Source organism: Phyllobates terribilis, unplaced genomic scaffold, assembly GCF_046119375.1.
Source record: "Phyllobates terribilis strain yellow unplaced genomic scaffold, ASM4611937v1 Scaffold_5__5_contigs__length_657084704, whole genome shotgun sequence".
Classification (NCBI taxonomy): Eukaryota; Metazoa; Chordata; class Amphibia; order Anura; family Dendrobatidae; genus Phyllobates; species Phyllobates terribilis.
Window position 1 is genome coordinate 271,063,777 of NW_027362765.1, and position 16,575 is coordinate 271,080,351.

At 47.5% G+C, this 16,575-nt stretch overlaps 2 protein-coding genes across 2 annotated transcripts in view; one reads left to right on the plus strand and one right to left on the minus strand.

The window, feature by feature from the left end:
• The window catches only part of CENPX (centromere protein X), a 29,543-nt gene extending 21,508 nt beyond the window's left edge, over nucleotides 1-8,035 (minus strand). The window contains exons 1-2 of the mRNA XM_073684145.1: nucleotides 7,886-8,035; nucleotides 5,167-5,218 (exon numbers count right to left, since the gene is read on the minus strand). Of these exons, the coding sequence (XP_073540246.1) occupies nucleotides 5,167-5,218; nucleotides 7,886-7,921 (88 nt within the window). The 5' untranslated portion in view covers nucleotides 7,922-8,035. The remainder of the gene's footprint in view (nucleotides 1-5,166; nucleotides 5,219-7,885) is intronic.
• A 47-nt stretch (nucleotides 8,036-8,082) lies between these two features.
• The window catches only part of LRRC45 (leucine rich repeat containing 45), a 41,369-nt gene continuing 32,876 nt past the window's right edge, over nucleotides 8,083-16,575 (plus strand). Inside the window, exons 1-6 of the mRNA XM_073684144.1 lie at nucleotides 8,083-8,302; nucleotides 11,563-11,841; nucleotides 11,915-11,976; nucleotides 12,051-12,121; nucleotides 12,431-12,609; nucleotides 12,885-13,013. Of these exons, the coding sequence (XP_073540245.1) occupies nucleotides 11,610-11,841; nucleotides 11,915-11,976; nucleotides 12,051-12,121; nucleotides 12,431-12,609; nucleotides 12,885-13,013 (673 nt within the window). The 5' untranslated portion in view covers nucleotides 8,083-8,302; nucleotides 11,563-11,609. The remainder of the gene's footprint in view (nucleotides 8,303-11,562; nucleotides 11,842-11,914; nucleotides 11,977-12,050; nucleotides 12,122-12,430; nucleotides 12,610-12,884; nucleotides 13,014-16,575) is intronic.

Consider the following 16,575-nt stretch of genomic DNA (forward strand, 5'->3'; position numbering starts at 1 on the left):
AAGAGCCACCACACACAGACATATCCAGGACATGGGCTACAAGTGTCCCATTCCTTGTGTCAAGCCACTCATGACCAATAGACAGCGCCAGAAGCGTCTTACCTGGGCCAAGGAGAAAAAGACCTGGACTGTTGCTCAGTGGTCCAAGGTGTTGTTTTCAGATGAAAGTAAATTTTGCATTTCATTTGGAAATCAAGGTCCCAGAGTCTGGAGGAAGAATGGAGAGTCCACAATCCAAGCTGCTTGAGGTCTAGTGTGAAGTTTCCACAATCAGTGATGGTTTGGGGAACCATGTCATCTGCTGGTGTAGGTCCACTGTGTTTCATCAAGATCAAAGTCAGCGCAGCCGTCTACCAGGAAATTTTAGAGCACTTCATGCTTCCCTCTGCCGACAAGCTTTTTGGAGATGGAAATGTCATTCTCCAGCAGGACTAGGCACCTGTTCACACTGCCAAAAGTACCAATATCTGGTTTAAACAACAGTATCACTGTGCTTGATTGGCCAGCAAACTCGCCTGACCTTAACCCCATAGAGAATCTATGGGGTATTGTCAAGAGGAAGATGAGAGACACCAGACCCAACAATGCAGACGAGCTGAAGGCTGCTATCAAAGCAACCTGGGCTTCCATAACTCCTCAGCAGTGCCACAGGCTGATCGCCTCCATGACACACCGCATTGATGCAGTAATTGATGCAAAAGGAGCCCCGACCAAGTACTGAGTGCATTTACTGAACATACATTTCAGTAGGCCAACATTTCGGATTTTAAAAACATTTTTGAATCTGTTGTTCTAAAGTATTCTAATTTACTGAGATAATGACTTTTGTGTTTTCATTGGCTGTAAGCCATAATCATCAACATTAACAGAAATAAACACTTGAAATAGATCACTCTGTTTGTAATAACTCTATATAATATATGAGTTTCACTTTTTGTATTGAAGAACTGAAATAAATTAACTTTTTGATGATATTCTAATTTAGTGAGAAGCACTTGTAATTAGTGATAGCGGCACTTAAAAGGATGCTCTGAAAATGTGATAAAGATGGCCACCGTCACATATTTCAAAACTCACAAAAAACTCATTGTGAGAAAACAACCTCAAAGATCTGGGCCAGTTGTAGATCTCAGCTGACACGTGCAGTGTATGGAGGGTGAATGACGGAAAGGGATTAAAAAAAAAACAAACAAACCTGTGTGCTTGGGCAAAATGGCAAAGGATCTGCTACATTCAGATGATTATTCCATTTGCTGGCAATGGGCTGCACAGTGAAGCACAGGCCAACACCGTCCCCCTCCCTGCTGCACAGCAATCATGTGGTTCTGGTCACCAGTATGGAACCTATAGTGTAGGCGCCTATGTATCCGCTAGGTATTAGAATTAGCTGTATAGTTATCAATGGTTTGCTGGTGTTGAGACGTCCATGGTAGGTGTGGGGCAGGGTATAAAGAGGGCTTGATAAAGCGTCGTGTGTACTGCGTGTTGGGCGCTGTTTGCTCATGCTGCAGTATGGAATATTGGGTCACTGTTTATCATATGGGGCTTGTGCAATGGATTATTATGCTGCTGCCTTTTCTCTACTTTCCTGGCATCTTTAGTGCAGAGGCTTTATAGGATTAGGTTGTCACCCCTGCACCTTGGTAAGGTGTAAGATTTAAGCTATGTGCCCACGTTGCATTTATGAAGCAGAAAATTTCTGCTTCATTTCTGCAAGTCCTCTCCCGGAAAAACGCATGCGGAATTCCGCACGCGTTTATCGCGCATTTTTCGCGCGTTTATCACGCGTTTTCCACATGCGGAATTGCCTTGCGTTTTTTATGCATTGGACTAAGGCAATTCCGCTTGCGGAAACGCAAAATTAAATGACATGCTGCGGATATTTGAACGCAGCATAAACGCTGCAGAAAAATCCGCAGCATGTGCATAGAACTTGCGGAATCCCATTGGGGACCATGGGGGGGCGGATTACCTAGCGTTTAACAAGCGTTTCCGCTGCGGAAATTCCGCAGCATAAACGCTTGAAAAACGCTACGTGGGCACACAGCCTTAGGGTCAGGATAATAAGTCTAGTCCTCCAGCTCCTGTCCCATATGTGGCTTTGTTTTTTCTCTATTTATTTACTGTGATTATGAGAAGCCTTCCATAATTAATGTGGGTCATTATTATGCATATATATTTATACATCTAGGGGTAGTTATCTTAGTAGTTTGCCACCATATATAGGGGGATGTCTCCCCTTCAAGTATTAGGGTATGTGCACACGTTCAGTATTTGCAGAAGAAACATTTGCTACAAATACTGATGTGTTGGCAAGAAAAGCACAGCATAAAATACATGCGTTTTCAATGCATTTTCCCCATTCATAGTATCTGCAGGAAAAACGCTGAAAAAAACTGACGTGCTGCAGATTTAAATCAGCAAGGAAAATTTAAGCAATGTGTGCATGAGACTAAGACCACGGCCCCACTATCAGTATTCGGTCAGTATTTTTTCTCAGGAGTGGGAGAGAAAACCAGGAGTGGGTGATAAATGCAGAATAGGTGACTTGTTTCTATTATACCTTTTCTCTGATTGTTCCACTCCTGGCTTTGGCTCCCACTCCTGAGAAAAAAATACTGACCAAATACTGATAGTGGGGCCGTGGCCTAAGGATTCTCATTCACTGCTGTAACTAGGAAATCCTTCAGGTTTTATGACAAAACGGTGTATAAAAAAAAAAAAAAAAAAACGCAACATGTGCAAGAAGCCTTCATGGCCTCCGGTATATTTTCCCTCTATACCTCCCCAGCATCAATAAGTTACACATTATTATCTTTTTGTAGGTGTAGGACGTTCCGTGGCTTTATAAATATTTGTGCAATACTGGATACAGCGTGCAGTTTTTCGTTCTGTGATGTAGCTTTGTAGCTTGGATCCTTTTCTTAGGGTTATGGTGGGGTTTATTTTGCACAAACAAATTACCTGTAATGCACACGCCCGGGCTGAGCGGCGTGTGCGTGCGATTCCACTGGACCGTGCCGGAGAGTGAATGCCTGGAGGGGCGTAACTAGGTATTCACCCGATCCGACCAGGGTCGCACGACGGCATACGACGCCAGTGCACCAAGGAGGGACCAGGTGCTACTCCAGGACAGACCCCGGACACGGCTGTTGACCCACACAGGGGAATACAGGAACAGACTGGTAGGCTGGCACACAGACTGGTGGGTATAGGCTGGCTCGACTGGGATGCAGGCAGGCAGGTATGCAGGCAGGGGGGTACAGGCAAGCACAGCTAGAGTGCAGACAGGGAGGCACTAGCAGGTAGGAACACAGGCGGGATAGGACCCAGTACACACTGGGACTCAGGAACAATACAGGCAGAGGGGTACAGGCAAGCACAGCTAGAGTGCAGACAGGGAGGCACTAGCAGGTAGGGACACTGGCGGGATAGGACCCAGTACACATTGGGACTCAGGAACAGAACCACAGATGTGGCGGACAAACACAGCAGAGTGAGGCCGCCCAGAGAGGTGAGCGAGAGCAGGGCAGGACAAGGCCGCCAGGAGCGGTGAGCAAAGGGTCAGAGCTGAGCGAGACTGCCGGAGCAGTGAGCAAGAGTAAAGCAGGACGAGGCCACCTGGAGCGGTGAGCAAAAGGGTCAGAGCGGAGCAAGGCTGCCGGAGCAGTGAGCAAAAGGGTCAGAGCGGAGCAAGGCTGCCGGAGCGGCGAGCAAAGGACCCAGAGCAGGCTAGAACTGCCGGAGCGGCGAGCAAAGGACCCAGAGCAGGCTAGAACCGCCGGAGCGGTGAGCAAAGGAGTCAGAGCAGGCTAGAACCGCCGGAGCGGTGAGCAAAGGAGTCAGAGCAGGCTAGAACCGCCGGAGCGGTGAGCAAAGGAGTCAGAGCAGGCTAGAACCGCCGGAGCGGTGAGCAAAGGAGTCAGAGCAGGCTAGAACCGCCGGAGCGGTGAGCAAAGGAGTCAGAGCAGGCTAGAACCGCCGGAGCGGTGAGCAAAGGAGTCAGAGCAGGCTAGAACCGCCGGAGCGGTGAGCAAAGGAGTCAGAGCAGGCTAGAACCGCCGGAGCGGTGAGCAAAGGAGTCAGAGCAGGCTAGAACCGCCGGAGCGGTGAGCAAAGGAGCCAGAGCAGGCTAGAACCGCCGGAGCGGTGAGCAAAGGAGCCAGAGCAGGGGGGACAGGGCGCTGTTCACACAGAACAGACAGGAAGAGAAAGGCAGAGCCAGATACCCACAGGGTACTTGAAGTGAAGTAGCGAGTGGACCACAAACTCACAAACGGGAGTACAGAGACAACAAGCAGGAGTTAAGTACGAGTTCAGACTCTGCAGAAAAAGGAAGGGAACGGACATAGAGGCAAAACAGGTAAAGGATAGGAGAGAGTTCAGACTGGAACTGAGTGTACGGAGGAGACCGACACTGCAGCGGGATACAGGAGCGGATCTGGGAATACTGCCCCCAGAGAGGCGGGACGAACAGGCAAGGAGCGTGTTCAGACAAGACAGACAAGATACAGGAGCGGGTCTAGGTAATCGGCCCCTAGAAGGCGGGAGGAACAGGCTAGGAGCGTGTTCAGACAGGCCTAGAAATACAGCCTCCAGGATAGGCAGACAAGAGAACACAGAACGGGACCTGGCACCTTCAGAGTGCAAGCACACACTGAATGAAACACTATGCTCAGGCAGGGATTGATTGGAGCAGCTGAGCTATATACCAGGTGACAGACAGCAATAGGCTGAGGACGCACAAGGGGTGTGACCCACAGCAGGTACAAAAAAGCAGGAAGTGATCGGGCGCCGCCCTTAAGCAGCAGAAACAGACACAAACAGACAGCATGGAGGGAATCCAGAGAGATATTCTGGACTGGAGATCAAGTGCGCGCTCTTGCACAGTGGGAGATGGACCACCATGCCAGGACGCCGCCAGGTATGTTACATTACCCAACTATTTAGCCATTCTTTACAGGTATAACAGTGCAGATGATTGTCCTATAGTACATAGTCAGACCATCACACTATACATTTGTAGTTTCAGCTGATAATGTCCAAAAAACACCCAAAACTTGACCATTCATATTTTCTAACTCCCATACGACGGTCGGATGAAATGGTTGTCTGTAATGTCGGCTGCCATTTATCCGATGTGTCTGAGCGGTGTACGGTCCATACTTTTAGTTTTCTCTTCTTCCAGGTGCATGTGCAGCAGTTTGGAGACTAGGCTCTGTAAGAGAAAGAGTAGCCTTTAACCCCGTCAGGACCAGCCCCTATTTAGGCCAGAGTTATTCGTTCCAGCATCACAGACTGATATTATTGTAAAAACATATGCAGTTTTCAAGATATTAACATTGGTTTTGTTTATCGTCTAGGATACCGACCACCGCTGTTGTCTAGCCTACAAGCTCTTTTCCCATTGAGCTTGTAAGCGCTGTGCTACAGCTGGCTGACATCACCGGAGTGCACTGGTACCTCAGTGCAGTGTTTACAAGCTAGACAGCCACGTGTTAATGTCTTTTTCCACAGGGGACCTGTCAGGGCCGGTTTTGTTTGGTATTTTATGTTGGGCCATAACTTTTTCATTAGTGGGCACCATGTGGCAGTTTAGATGTCACCACTTTTCCAGAATAAAAGCATTTTTCATGTTGAAATAATCATTTGAGTCCCCACATTAAAGGTCCAGTTTCTCGTGACAGCAGCTCGATGGGGGGTAATGCAGGGGGTCACTACTGCTATGGGGGGTAATGCAGGGGGTCACTACTGCTATGGGGGGTAATGCAGGGGGTCACTACTGCTATGGGGGGTAATGCAGGGGGTCACTACTGCTATGGGGGGTAATGCAGGGGGTCACTACTGCTATGGGGGGTAATGCAGGGGGTCACTACTGACGAACCCCCAGGAGCTCAAAACGTTACCACGCCATTTCAAAGCAGTTCATAACCATGACCCACGCACGCTGCAGGTGCGTGGCATAGACGTGGTACACTTGGGCTCCCGGGGTGGAAATGCTAACCAATGTCTAGCACAAAAAGAGGCCAGATGGATCATCACTTTGGACACCCTGGCTCCGCGTGGCCTAAACGAAAGTCTTGGGTTCTCACCATTTCTGTGATTATGGCTCTTTGCTTCTTGATGCTCTCCCTTGCTCCCCCGTGCCCGGCTGTCTCGATGTCCCTGGAGCGCCTCTGGGGGCGTGTCTTTTGGCACGCTCCCTGACACGCGCCCGGGACATGACGGCTTGGGTGCGTGCAACGTGGTTCCGGGCGCACGCGCCATCATACTCCAATGAGCTCCCCTGACCCTTGGATCACATGACGGGTCAGGGGCATATATAAGTAGGTCCTGTAGGCGCTCTAAGAATGCGCCTCTTGATAAAGACCGGCGAAACGCGCATCGGGGCACGCCGCCATCATCTCTACCTCTGTTGGGAGGTTCCAGGGACTGGAGGGCTTTTTGGACACTGTTGTGGGTGAGTGGCATACCTGATCCTGATATAGGGGGGTGGTCTGGGCAACAATTGGGATTACTCATATAATCTGATGCAACTGTGCACTGATATTGTATGTAATATAATACTAAATTTCCCATATCCACCTCCTCTATGTATGTGCAACCGCCCTTATTTACATATTTATATGATTATACATTTTGTTTGCCCTGTCACCCTTGTGACCCCCCAATATTAGGCACCATGCACTTTATATCCTCTTTTATGTGATGTTTCGTACTTGCTATGTAATTTCTATTTAATAAAATCATGCTCTTTATGCCACATTACTCATTTGTTCTCCTTTTTCAATATATCAAATATGTGAGTAGGCAATTATCGGCCCAGGGTTTGACAACTTTGTCTACATACCGTGGTCCATTAAGCTCTACATGGTGGGCCACTGTTTGTTCATCTGCTATGGGGGCAATGCAGGGGGGTCGCTACTGCTATGGAGGCGACGCAGGGGGTCACTACTGCTATGGAGGCGATGCAGGGGGTCACTACTGCTATGGAAGCAACGCAGGGGGTCACTACTGCTATGGAGGCAACGCAGGGGGTCACTACTGCTATGGAGGCGACGCAGGGGGTCACTGCTGCTATGGGGGCGATGCAGGGGGTCACTACTGCTATGGAAGCGATGCAGGGGGTCACTACTGCTATGGAGGCGATGCAGGGGGTCACTACTGCTATGGAAGCGACGCAGGGGGTCACTACTGCTATGGAGGCGACGCAGGGGGTCACTACTGCTATGGAGGCGACGCAGGGGGTCACTACTGCTATGGAAGCGACGCAGGGGGTCACTACTGCTATGGAGGCGACGCAGGGGGTCACTGCTGCTATGGGGGCGATGCAGGGGGGGTCACTGCTATGGGGGCGACGCAGGGGGGGGCACTGCTATGGGGGGTGACGCAGGGGGGGGGCACTGCTGCTATGGGGGCGACGCAGGGGGGGGTCATTGCTGCTATGGGGGCGACGCAGGCGGGGGGGGGTCACTGCTATGGGGCAACGCAGGCGGGGGGGGGGGTCACTGCTATAGGGCAACGCAGGCGGGGGGGTCACCGCTATGGGGGCGACACAAAGGGGGGGGTCACCGCTATGGGGGCGACGCAGGGGGGGGGGGTCACCACTATGGGGGCAACGCAGGGGGGGGGTCACTTATGGGGCAACGCAGGGGGGGGTCACTGCTATGGGGGTGATGCAGGGGGGGGGTCACTGCTATGGGGGCGACGCAGGGGGGGGGGGTCACTGCTATGGGGGAACTGGGGCAGTCTGCTCTTGGTTCCATAGGTAGTTTCTAAGCCATTATGTATGCAGTATTCAGTGTAAGATCACACAATCCATAGCGGGACATGCAGAAGCACCACGCAGAGAACTCCATGAGCAGTGAAGCAATGTAACACTTGCCTTACGAAACTCCACCGACTCTTCTTCCCGCTCCATCCTTCCTATCTGCCGCTTAGCCCTTCTCCTCCCCTAATCTAAACACGGAGCTGAGCGAGCAGCTGATTGGTGGATGGGCCTGTCAATCATAGCAGTCTCCACCAATCAAATCTCCCGCGGTGATTCCAAACAGAATTCTAAACACAAGAGTGCGCAGTGTAACGCGGAAGTCTGTCTCCAGGTCTTCTAGTGACATCACCGAGGGTGGCTATGTTTCCGAAGATAAAAGGCTACTTAGTTTTTATTAGGCGGCGTTGATAAAATGGCGCCGGTAATGGAGTCATAATCTCTCTGTAGTAGTCCTTTGGGTCTGACAGATTGAACTCAGTGCCTTCCTGGTTACATGTTGTGTGTACATGGAGAAACCGATAGCAGGTACAGGTAAGTGGCTGTCAGGTGTGTTATTTCCATATAGTGCATGGGTACTATATACTATGTGTAGGTTCACATTGTCTGGTTTTTTGACTTGTTTGCATTCTGTGCAATTTAAGGGTGTGGCATGCCCTTTGTTGAGCTGATTGGTATATATGTAGCTTACCACGGGCCTAGGTGGTCTGGAGTTGGGACCCGGTCCTATTTGTCTACCCTTTTATATGCATTACTTCAACTTTGATATACAGTAAGGTTTTTAATATAGGCAGTATAGGTACCGTCCCAATTTAGGGTCACCTTGCCGCTGGTGGGACGGCTTGTATACTTTTTTTGATCAAAAATAGTTCACTAAGTACCCTATATTTATTATGCAATTTTGCTTTACATTTATATATAATTATGGTAGGGTATGAGATATATTTTTGTCTTGCTTCTTTTTTGCTAGTGTGAACATGCCTCTGTTTCTTGTATGTCTGCCATCTTAGACCTCAGTTCACATTGTCTGGTTATGTGTAGGTAGGGTAGGGTCTTATGACCACTTGTGTCTTCTCGTGCCACAACATGACTAGCAGTGCAGTGTCCGTAGCCATGCAATGGCCATATGAGCAAACCCCATAGAAGTGAAAGGGAGTCGGTGGGCATGTGAGCCTACAGCAGGTAAGCCTTGCTCTGCCTTTAGCGCCTGGCATCCTATGATCTGAGCCTGGCCATGTTATATAATATGGGACACCCCAATGTGCCTTGGTCACATGGCATAGCAGGGCACCAGTATGTGGGCAATTGGCATGGCGGCGCTCCAGTACAAGGGCACTTGGCACGGCGGTGCTCTGGTACCTGGGCACTTGGCACGGCGGCGCCCCAGTACCTGGGCACTTGGCACGGTAGCGCCCCGGTGCCCGGGCACTTGGCACGGCAGCGCCCCGGTGCCCGGGCACTTGGCACGGCGGCGCTCCGGTACCCGGGCACTTGGCACGGCGGCGCCCTGGTACCTTGGCACGGTGGCGCTCCGGTACCTGGGCACTTGGCACGGCGGCGCTCCGGTACCTGGGCACTTGGCGCGGCGGCGCTCCGGTACGTGCCTTAGTGCACGGCGGAGTTGTTATGGTGAGTGCAGGGTTGGGGTTAGTGTTAGAAGTCAGAGTTGTCAGGGCAGCGACCTGCCTATTGCCAGTTTGGGGGAACAGTTTGCTCATTGGTCATTACATACAGTACACCCATATGCATCATCTCTCCTCAATTAATGAATAAATGAGCTACACCCTTAAAAACATGATTTTTTTTTTTAAATCAAAAATGTATAAGCCCATCTACCACTGACCTCATTACAGAAGGGACCATGATTCTGCAGCCTCGCCTCTCCATGTTCCTTGGCCGTAAATAAACTGGAGAAGAAACGGATCCAGATATAATTTGCTCCAATTAAAATAGTCATATTAGGATGAGCAGATGTCACTAAATGGCTTTCTGACAGATACGCATTTCATACAATTCCCCAGAGCCCCTTCATACTGCACACAGTTATGACACTTACCTGTGACTGTGCTCAGGTCACATCTGCACTGGATCACTGTAGCTGGCAAATGGCTGTAATATATAACCATCACTGATACGCTGCGAATTTTCACCATTGTCAATGCTTAAGATCACAAAGTCTTGATTCCATATATAAAGGGAATATCTTTTACCAACTAACACAAAAAGCCCTTTTATCTATTTATTATGAAAGATAATCTTTAATAGTCATATTTGACAAATATAACGTAAAGTGCCCATATAAAGTGACCTAGTGCAGGCAGAAATATACATTCATCATGATTAATTTTTCCTATTTTCACACCTTACTGAAGACGATAATCTTTCACTACTTGATATATAATATATAGGTGTGAACTTGAACAAAAACAGCCTATACATAATAGGTCACTAATCTTAAAAACAGCAGGAGAAGGTTATTGTAGGTGGGACTTATGAATACATATCTATTATTTCCCAAACTGCATCAATATACCACATACATGTCAAGGGCTCAACCCTATAAATGGAGTCCTTAATCAGATGCTTTACACATATTACAGTATGATATTCACAAGGTTAACAGTGCTAATCCCCCTCACAGTTTGAGTTTATATAATAAGCTGATACTCCATTCCAAAATACTTTTTCAAGACAATAACATGATCAAAGATAGAGCTCTCTGCAGGATGATCTTCTCCTGATGAACCACTAAACAACGGGGAAACGCGTTGAGGAGTTTGGAGGAATGATGGGGGCAACCTAAATACATATTTCAGATAAGTCCTATCTTTGATCATGTTATTGTCTTGAAAAAGTATTTTGGAATGGAGTATCAGCTTATTATATAAACTCAAACTGTGAGGGGGATTAGCACTGTTAACCTTGTGAATATCATACTGTAATATGTGTAAAGCATCTGATTAAGGACTCCATATATAGGGTTGAGCCCTTGACATGTATGTGGTATATTGTTGGAGTTTGGGAAATAATAGATATGTATTCATAAGTCCCACCTACAATAACCTTCTCCTGCTGTTTTTAAGATTAGTGACCTATTATGTATAGGCTGTTTTTGTTCAAGTTCACACCTATATATTATATATCAAGTAGTGAAAGATTATCGTCTTCAGTAAGAAGGTGTGAAAATAGGAAAAATTAATCATGATGAATGTATATTTCTGCCTGCACTAGGTCACTTTTTATGGGCACTTTATGCATGTTATATTTGTCAAATATGACTATTAAAGATTATCTTTCATAATAAATAGATAAAAGGGCTTTTTGTGTCCATTGTCAATGCTGCAGCATATATCCATATGTATTCCATGCGGATTTTGCAGCGGAAAAACCTGCTGCACGTGGACCTACACTTTATATTGACTCACTTAGGGTATGATTACAGTGGTGCAAATTCTTTTTGCTGAAAAATTAGCAAAGTGGATGAGATTTCTCCCCATCTCATCCACTTTTTGCATAAAAAAATCAATGCGGATTTTATCCCGTGATGCATTTATTTAAAATCTGCAGGAAATCCTACTAGTGCAGCATTCACACATCCGTATGTCATGCTGTGGGTACTGGCTGCTAATGTCTTGACCCAAACTTGATAGCCTCCTAGACATGTATAGGGTTCTCAAGTTTGGATCAAGAGGCCCGCGGCGAGTCTGTGCATCACAGTGTGTACTCCGATTATGTCACATATAGTGTGCATCTTCATGTACTGGTCATGCGTGGTCTGCTTGGTTTTTCTATAGGTGGAAGCGTTTGAGCCCTGACGAAATATTCTGTTCGCACGCAAGTGATGGATGAACTGAAACGGTTATATATCATGCTGTGCCAGGAGAAGGGGGCAGAGCCCCAAGATGCAGTACTGAAGGAATTACAGAAGATGAAAGAGTCTTGTGGACAAGGGAAACTGGATTTGTCCACCCAGAATCTCTCCATGGAGTCCTGCCAGGTCCTGGGTCTCCTCCTGCAGAATGATGTTACCTTCTCACATGTCGTCCTCAGTGATTGCATGCTCAGCGAAGATGGTAAGTGCCCAACAATGCCAATGGTATGCACACTAATGCACACATTATGGATAATCCTTTTATGTTTTCACAGGTTTAAAACTTATTTTGCAAGGCCTCCGCAATAATGCTGTAGCTAAGTACCTGGACCTGAAGGTCAGTGTGATTTTATTTGACTCTCCTGAGTTTTTTGGTGGCTTTGTGGTGTAAGACCATCTGTATTCTTCCAGGGTAATAATCTGCGTGGTGAAGGTGCAGAAGCATTGGGGAAGCTCTTGAGACACAACACCTCTGTAACCAGGTCTGTGATGTCCTGCTTCTGTCTCTTATCTAACGGTAGTGTCATTGTAGTCCTGACATCATTATTATATCACTAGAGCGAGAACCTTTTATGCTTCAGACAGGAAATGATGAGATGCAGAAATAAGATTCATTACAAGGTTTTATAAGTTCACATGTACTACTTATTTATGGAACGCTAAGTGCACATTACAGGGTTTGTCTGCTGCATAATGTACAGGAACCAGTATGCACAATTCTACAGGTTATCATTACGTAGACAGACCAGGTCTACTGCAGGATGTTTTTTAATAAATGCCATTTACTCCAGTCTGACGTTGGAGTGGAACAACCTCGGCATGTGGGAAGATGGATTCTCCCTTTTGTGCGATGGACTTAGCTGTAACCAAACTCTTCAAAGATTAGATCTCCGAAACAACCAGATCAACCATAAAGGGGCGGAAGAATTGTCCACAGCCCTGAAACAGAACCTCACGCTACGAGAATTAGGTATGGAGTACATAAGCTTCAAGGTAGTCAATTACTTGCCAATGTTAGCAGATGGTCCTCCTGATAAGGCACGTGGTGACATGTGAGGGATAGCCTGATGCAACATTCAGTCTTATATCTGATTGAAGCCAAGCAGAAGACTGGCGGCCCTATATGTAGATCTGTATCATGGCTAATGCAGACATACACAGTCATAAGACTAATCCTAATACTCCTATGTACTCTACAGCCAGATAATAAGACAGTCTTTGCTACATTGATATTGCTCTCCACAGACTTGCGATGGAATAATATTGGTCTCCTGGGAGGACGTGCCCTTCATGATTGTCTTCAGAGTAATAGAACCATACTGAAGATGGAGCTGTCAGGAAACAACATCCCCAGTGACATCTTAAAGGCTATTGGTAAGAAAAGCGTATCATGAGGTTGACACAAGCTGTATGATCCTGATGAAATAATGAATTGCTCAGTTGACTATTAGTAGTGACTCCATGTTTCCTACTTGCTGGCTTATTTCTTATGAATGTGTGTGTATTCTCTCCCTGGAATTGAGTGTCTCCCTGTATTATGGGATTAGAGACCAAGTTTATGTACTCATGTTAAGTATTTGGGGCAGAAATTTCTGCATCTTTTGGCAGCAAAAATGCATCATAAAATAGGTGTATTATTGCCTTGTTTTTGATGCATTTTTGGTGCAGATTTTTCCCCACTCATTAGTATGGGTGAAGTCTGCAGCAAAAACTCTGAAAGAACTGACATGCTGCAGATTTATATCTGCAAGTAAAAAATAAACAATGTGTGTATAAGACTTCAGGATTCTCATTCACTTTGCTGGCATCAAGAAACCCTTCTGTTTTTGTATCAAATCAGCGCAGAATAAACGTGATCAAAAATCGCAACAAGCTGCAACGCGTGCTTAGGCCCTAAGGCATGTGTTACTTGCAGATTTCATTGTGGATCAGGCTGCAGATTTCTCTCTATATAACTAAGCACTGAGTAGGGGGAAAATCTGCCTAACAATGAGTATTATATCTCCACACCTTGCCTTCATTTTCATGCACATTATTTTCCACAAAGTGTGACTGGGATGTTGAAGAACCCATTTACTTCTATTCTACTGTAAATTACTGCAGAGCCGTGGTGCGGAATCCATACCGCATATCTGAGACAAGTCTACGACATGTGAACTTTGTTCTGAGTAATAAGGAATACTGTATTATCTGATGGCCAATTAAAGCAGACATTGTAATGGGTACATTGCAAATTCAGGTATTCCTTCTACAGTATACAGCACTGTACTGATATTTATGAAGCCCATATATAAGTGATAAATCAAAGAACAAAACATGCTTAGTCGCAAGATGCTTTCTCTAGTCCGAGCAGCCGGTGCTAGACCTGACCCATCCAACAACATGGACCATGTCGTTGTTTTTTTTTCTCTCCTCTCCTTTTTATATAGATATTTTTCCATGGCAATGAGCCAGATAGCTTTATTCCCAAACTCTGTATGCGACAGTTGGTGTCCTATACAACTTTCTGGCTATGGCTTTTTTAGGGGCTACACATGGCATGTTATCACATGCCTAAGGATGCATTCAATGGGTGTGAGTTCAATAGTGATCTTATGCACAGGGCTGATTAGGTCAGTAACCCTTATCTAAAGTCAGACTAGCTTAGAACATGAGCACATCTAAAGCATCAAAACGGTGACTTGCTCTTTACATCCATTGCATGTAGGATTGCCCTGTAACCCAATGTAGTATGAGAACAGTGGAGTTGTGAATACACTGTGCAGTAGACATAGATGTGGTAACGTGTGCTTCACCTAGACTCTTAGGTAAGAACCTATGTCCCATGATATCTCCGCTTCTTCTCCCATTATGTTTTAATTAGCAAAGGATCTCCTGTTCTTTAACCAGAATGAATATATATGCAGATGCCATCAGTAGGAAATGCTGCCTTATGCTTAGAGGAAGGGGGCAGTCACAGCCTTGAATATCCAGGCGGCTGCCTTTATAATTCTGAAGATCTGTGCTTGGTGTACTTCCAGAATTATTACTACTCATGTATACAGCGCTGGGGTCGAAAACTAGGTATTAGTAAGCAGGTCATGAAACCCAATTGCAAAAAATGATTTTTAGCTCCACATACATGCATTTAAGTTGGAAAGAAAATGTCCCCAAAGGTGGACGACCCAGTAATAACCTGTATTGGCTGCCATCTATATATATATAATCGTCTTATCCCATCTGTCTGTCTGTCTGTCCAGGAAATCCCGCGTCGCTGATTGGTCCGGCCGCGGCCAATTAGCGACGTGGGATTTCAGAAAAAGATGGCGGCCGTTAGCGGCTCATCTGCCGGACCGAGGTCAGCGGCGATGCAGCAGGGAGATGACCAGCGCTAGCCGCTCATCTCCCCGCTGCTGGCAGCACAAGTACCCCAACAGGCGGCGCCGCTGACCTCCATGCGGCTAACGTCGGGAGATCAGCAGCTTGTCCCTATGATCTCCCGATAGCAAGTGTGAATGGAGGACCGGGGAGCGGTGCCGCCGGTCGGGATACTTCTGCTGCGAGCAGCCGCTCATCTCCCGGCTTCTCGCAGCGGAAGTAGCCGCACAGGCAGCGCCGCTCCCCGGTCCTCAGTAATACTATTCGCTGATTGTTCGCGGGCTGCCGCGACCAATCAGAGATATTGGCAGCAAATTTAAACACCGTTTTGCTGATCGGTCGCGACTAATCAGCGATTTTAGGGCCAAATTTAAACAAGCTCTCCGGTCCTCACTAACACAGTTCGCTGATTGGTCGCGGCCGCCACCCGCGACCAATCACCGATATTGCTGCCAAATTTAAACACAGTTTTGCTGATTAGTCGCGGTTGCCGGCCGCGATCAATCAGCGATTTTGGCGCCAAATTTAAACAACGCTCTGCTGATTGCGTCCTATCGGCCGCATACATATTCTAGAATACCCGATGCGTTAGAATCGGGCCACCATCTAGTTTCATACATATTTACCCTGCAGCTTTAAAGGGTTAAGACCACCATACAGATTAGAGAAAAGTCTCAGATTTTGGCGGGGCCATCTGACCATGTCATGAGTATTGGGGCCTCCCAACTCTTCAAGAGGAAAGAGGTATTGGCATATTTTTGTCCGATCCTTTATTTTTCATCTATATATATAATTGTCTTATCCCGTCTGTCTGTCTGTCCAGGAAATCCTGCGTCTCTCATTGGTCCGGCCGCTGTCTGTCCAGGAAATCCCGCGTCGCTCATTGGTCCGGCTGCAGCCAATCAGCGACGTGGGATTTCAGAAAAAAGATGGGGCCGTTAGCGGCTCATCTGCCGCACGGATGTCAGCGGCAATGCAGCGGGGAGATGAGCGGCGCTAGCAGCAGAACTACCCCGACCGGCGCCGCTGACCTCCATGCTGCTAACGTCGGGAGATCAGCGGCTGGGGCCGCTGATCTCCCGACGGCAAGTGTGAACGGAGGACCGGGGAGCAGCGCCGCCTGTCAGGATGCTTCTGCTGCGAGCAGCCGCTCATCTCCCAGCTGCTCGCAGCGGAAGTAGCCGCACAAGCAGCGCCGCTCCCCGGTCCTCACTAATACGACGCTGATTGGTCGCGGTCGACGCCCGCGACCAATCAGCACTATTGGCGCTACATTTAAACAACACTCTGCTGATTGGTCGCGGCCTCCGGCCGACCGCGACCAATCAGCGAGATTGGCGCCAAATTTAAACACTGCTCTGCGAGATTGGCGCCAAATTTAAACAACACTCTGCTGATTGGTCGCTGTCGCGACTAATCAGCGATTTTTGGCGCCAAATTTAAACACCGCTCTGCTGATTGCGCCCGGTCGGCCTCATACATATTCTAGAATACCCGATGCGTTAGAATCGGGCCACCATCTAGTGGTATATAAGAGACGTTGAGCAGCAGCATCTCCCCTCCTTCACTTGCAGCCTGA